Source organism: Culex quinquefasciatus, chromosome 1 (assembly GCF_015732765.1).
Source record: "Culex quinquefasciatus strain JHB chromosome 1, VPISU_Cqui_1.0_pri_paternal, whole genome shotgun sequence".
NCBI lineage: Eukaryota > Metazoa > Arthropoda > Insecta > Diptera > Culicidae > Culex > Culex quinquefasciatus.
Genome location: NC_051861.1, coordinates 64,667,933 through 64,670,510, shown reverse-complemented (window position 1 = coordinate 64,670,510; position 2,578 = coordinate 64,667,933). Strand labels below are relative to the sequence as shown.

The 2,578-nt window shown below is 41.4% G+C and overlaps 1 protein-coding gene across 1 annotated transcript; it reads right to left on the bottom strand.

Moving 5' to 3' along the window:
- Positions 1-445: 445 nt before the first annotated feature.
- LOC6053209 (NADH-quinone oxidoreductase subunit B 2) lies at positions 446-1,387 on the bottom strand. Its single transcript, XM_001869304.2, has 2 exons — positions 1,247-1,387; positions 446-1,174 (listed from the first exon to the last, which is right to left on the bottom strand). Exon 2 carries the CDS (start codon positions 1,165-1,167, stop codon positions 526-528), a length of 642 nt encoding a protein of 213 aa, XP_001869339.2. The 5' UTR covers positions 1,168-1,174; positions 1,247-1,387; the 3' UTR covers positions 446-525.
- Between the last annotated feature and the right edge of the window lie 1,191 nt (positions 1,388-2,578).

The following is a 2,578-nucleotide window of genomic DNA, read 5'->3' as shown; positions in this document are numbered from 1 at the left end:
GGCCGAGTTAAAATGCGTAACCGGAAAAGAAGGTGTGAATGTCTGGCACGAACACTCAAAGCCTGTTGCTCGTACTGACTCAGAGTAAGGGTGAAATGTAGGTGTAAGGGCAGTGCGTGTTCGTCGGGAACCTAGTGCATAAGATCGGTGAAGGCCCGTTCTTACACTGAAAATTGCGATTCTAGTTAGATTCCGTTTTACAATTCGGATTGATTTGACTGGGTACCCTTACCCTTGTTACTGCACAATATGTTGTTGTTTTCGGATAGAACAGACACATATCAACTAAAATAGTTCATCGATTCCAAATTTCAAGCTTTTAAGTGTTCTAAAACCTGCTGTCCCTATTCAGACTGTAGTCCCAATTTGCCACAGTTGACGTTACTGGCCCTAATCAAAAGAAATAGATTTGCAATCAGAATATATATGAGAGATAAAAAGAGCATTTAAATGTTTTATTAATCATGATAGTTTATTCATCCTGGAGCCAAATGAGCGATTGCAAAATGATAACAATCATTGGAACTACTTTCTGTACCACATTTGCAAAGTTTTCATCCTCTTGACCTTTTTTTGGAGCTGGAGAATTCCATACAAGAGTGCTTCCGCGGTTGGTGGACATCCAGGGACGTAAATATCAACGGGTATAATACGGTCACATCCACGCACTACTGAGTACGAATAATGATAATAGCCACCTCCATTGGCACAGCTTCCCATGGAAATGACCCATCTTGGTTCAGGCATTTGATCATAAACTTTTCTCAATGCAGGAGCCATTTTATTGGTTAGCGTTCCTGCGACAATAATTACGTCTGCTTGTCTTGGGGAAGCCCGAAACACAACACCAAATCTGTCCATATCGTAACGAGGAGCGGCAATGTGCATCATTTCAACAGCACAACATGCTAACCCAAAAGTCAGAGGCCAAATGGAACCTTTGCGACCCCAGTTTAAAACATCATCCAAACGTGCTACGGTCCAATCGGCCCAATTCGATTGTTTTGTACCGAAAGGCGAGTACGGCAACTTATCCGGTTTGTCCTTTTCGATTACAGGCAATGTACTTTTATTGCGAGCTTGTTTCGTAGTAGCTTCGTATACAAAGGTACGATTAGCAATCGACCTCCAGTTAGATAAGCCTGGTGCTAAAGCCGAACGCATCATTTTGAATCTAGAAAAAATAAATAAATAAAATAAAATGATCAATTTATAAAATATTGAACTAGTTTTTGATTCTACTTACTTTTCAACAAAAATCCACTCTTCAATTTATGTAAGAGCTGATCCGTCAAGTGCCAAAATGAGTTCTACGGCTACGTCACGACTGTCATCCACATTTAAAGCGAATGAACCCAGTCAAATCAATCCGAATTCTGAAACGGAATCTAATTAGAATCTTATACAAATTCCGTTTCAAACGCAACAACCGGTTCCGTGTCCGATTCCGTTTCAGGATTCGGATTGATATGACTGGGAAGCAGTCAAGTCAAAATCGAACCAAGTTTTTGGCGCGTTCCTTTGAAAATGTCGTATGCGCAAAAACGAAAAAAAAAATAAAACGTTAATTAATCCACCCTTAGGTAGAGACCCTAAATAGGGAGACTGGTCTAAGCTGGCTAAATCGATCTGGCAACGTATGTTTTGAGCTTGGCAACACTGATAAGTTTTGCTGGGCGTAAAGGCAAATGCTCGTTTGGATACGTCAAACTCGTGTCTGTTTGGGTACGTCAAATTCACTTCGACCAGTCTCCCTATTAAGGATCTCTACCCTTAGGTGGTTGGTACCTTCCTCACATTTAAAAGGTAATGCTATCCGAATTGTGGGTCTCGTGGCGCAGGGGTAGCGGCTTCGGCTGCCGATCCCGATGATGCTATGAGACGCGGGTTCGATTCCCGCCTTATCCACTGAGCTTCTATCGGATGGTGAAGTAAAACGTCGGTCCCGGTTTCTCCTGTCTCGTCAGAGGCGCTGGAGCAGAAATCCCACGTTAGAGGAAGGCCATGCCCCGGGGGGCGTAGTGCCAATAGTTTCGTTTTTCTATCCGAAATTGGGCGGACCTTTAAGTGTTCTTTTTTTTCGCATGATAGATCCGGACAAAGTTTTCATCATGATATCTGAGATCCGGCTTCCAAAAAGTACATAAATAACACTTAAGTGCTAATAACTTTTGATAGAATTGTCAGATCTTCAATGTCTTGGACGCGTTGGAAAGGTCTTTTAAATACCTTTCTAAAGATGTATAACATGCCGGGTCTTCTTACAAAAACCACCCTTTTTACAATCTTCCGGACTTTTGTTAAAATCGTTTTTTAGCATAACTTTTGAAGTACTTAACTAAACTGCATAATTTTTAATAGCGACTTATGGGACCCCAAGACGGATCGAATGATGCCAAAACGGACAAAATCGGTTAAGCCAATGTTGAGATAATCGAGTGACCATTTTTTGATCAACATCCCACCACACACACAGACATTTGCTCAGAATTTGATTCTGAGTCGATAGGTATACATGAAGGTGGGTCAAGGAGGTCTAATTAAGAAGTTCAGTTTTCGAGTGATTTTATAGCCTTTC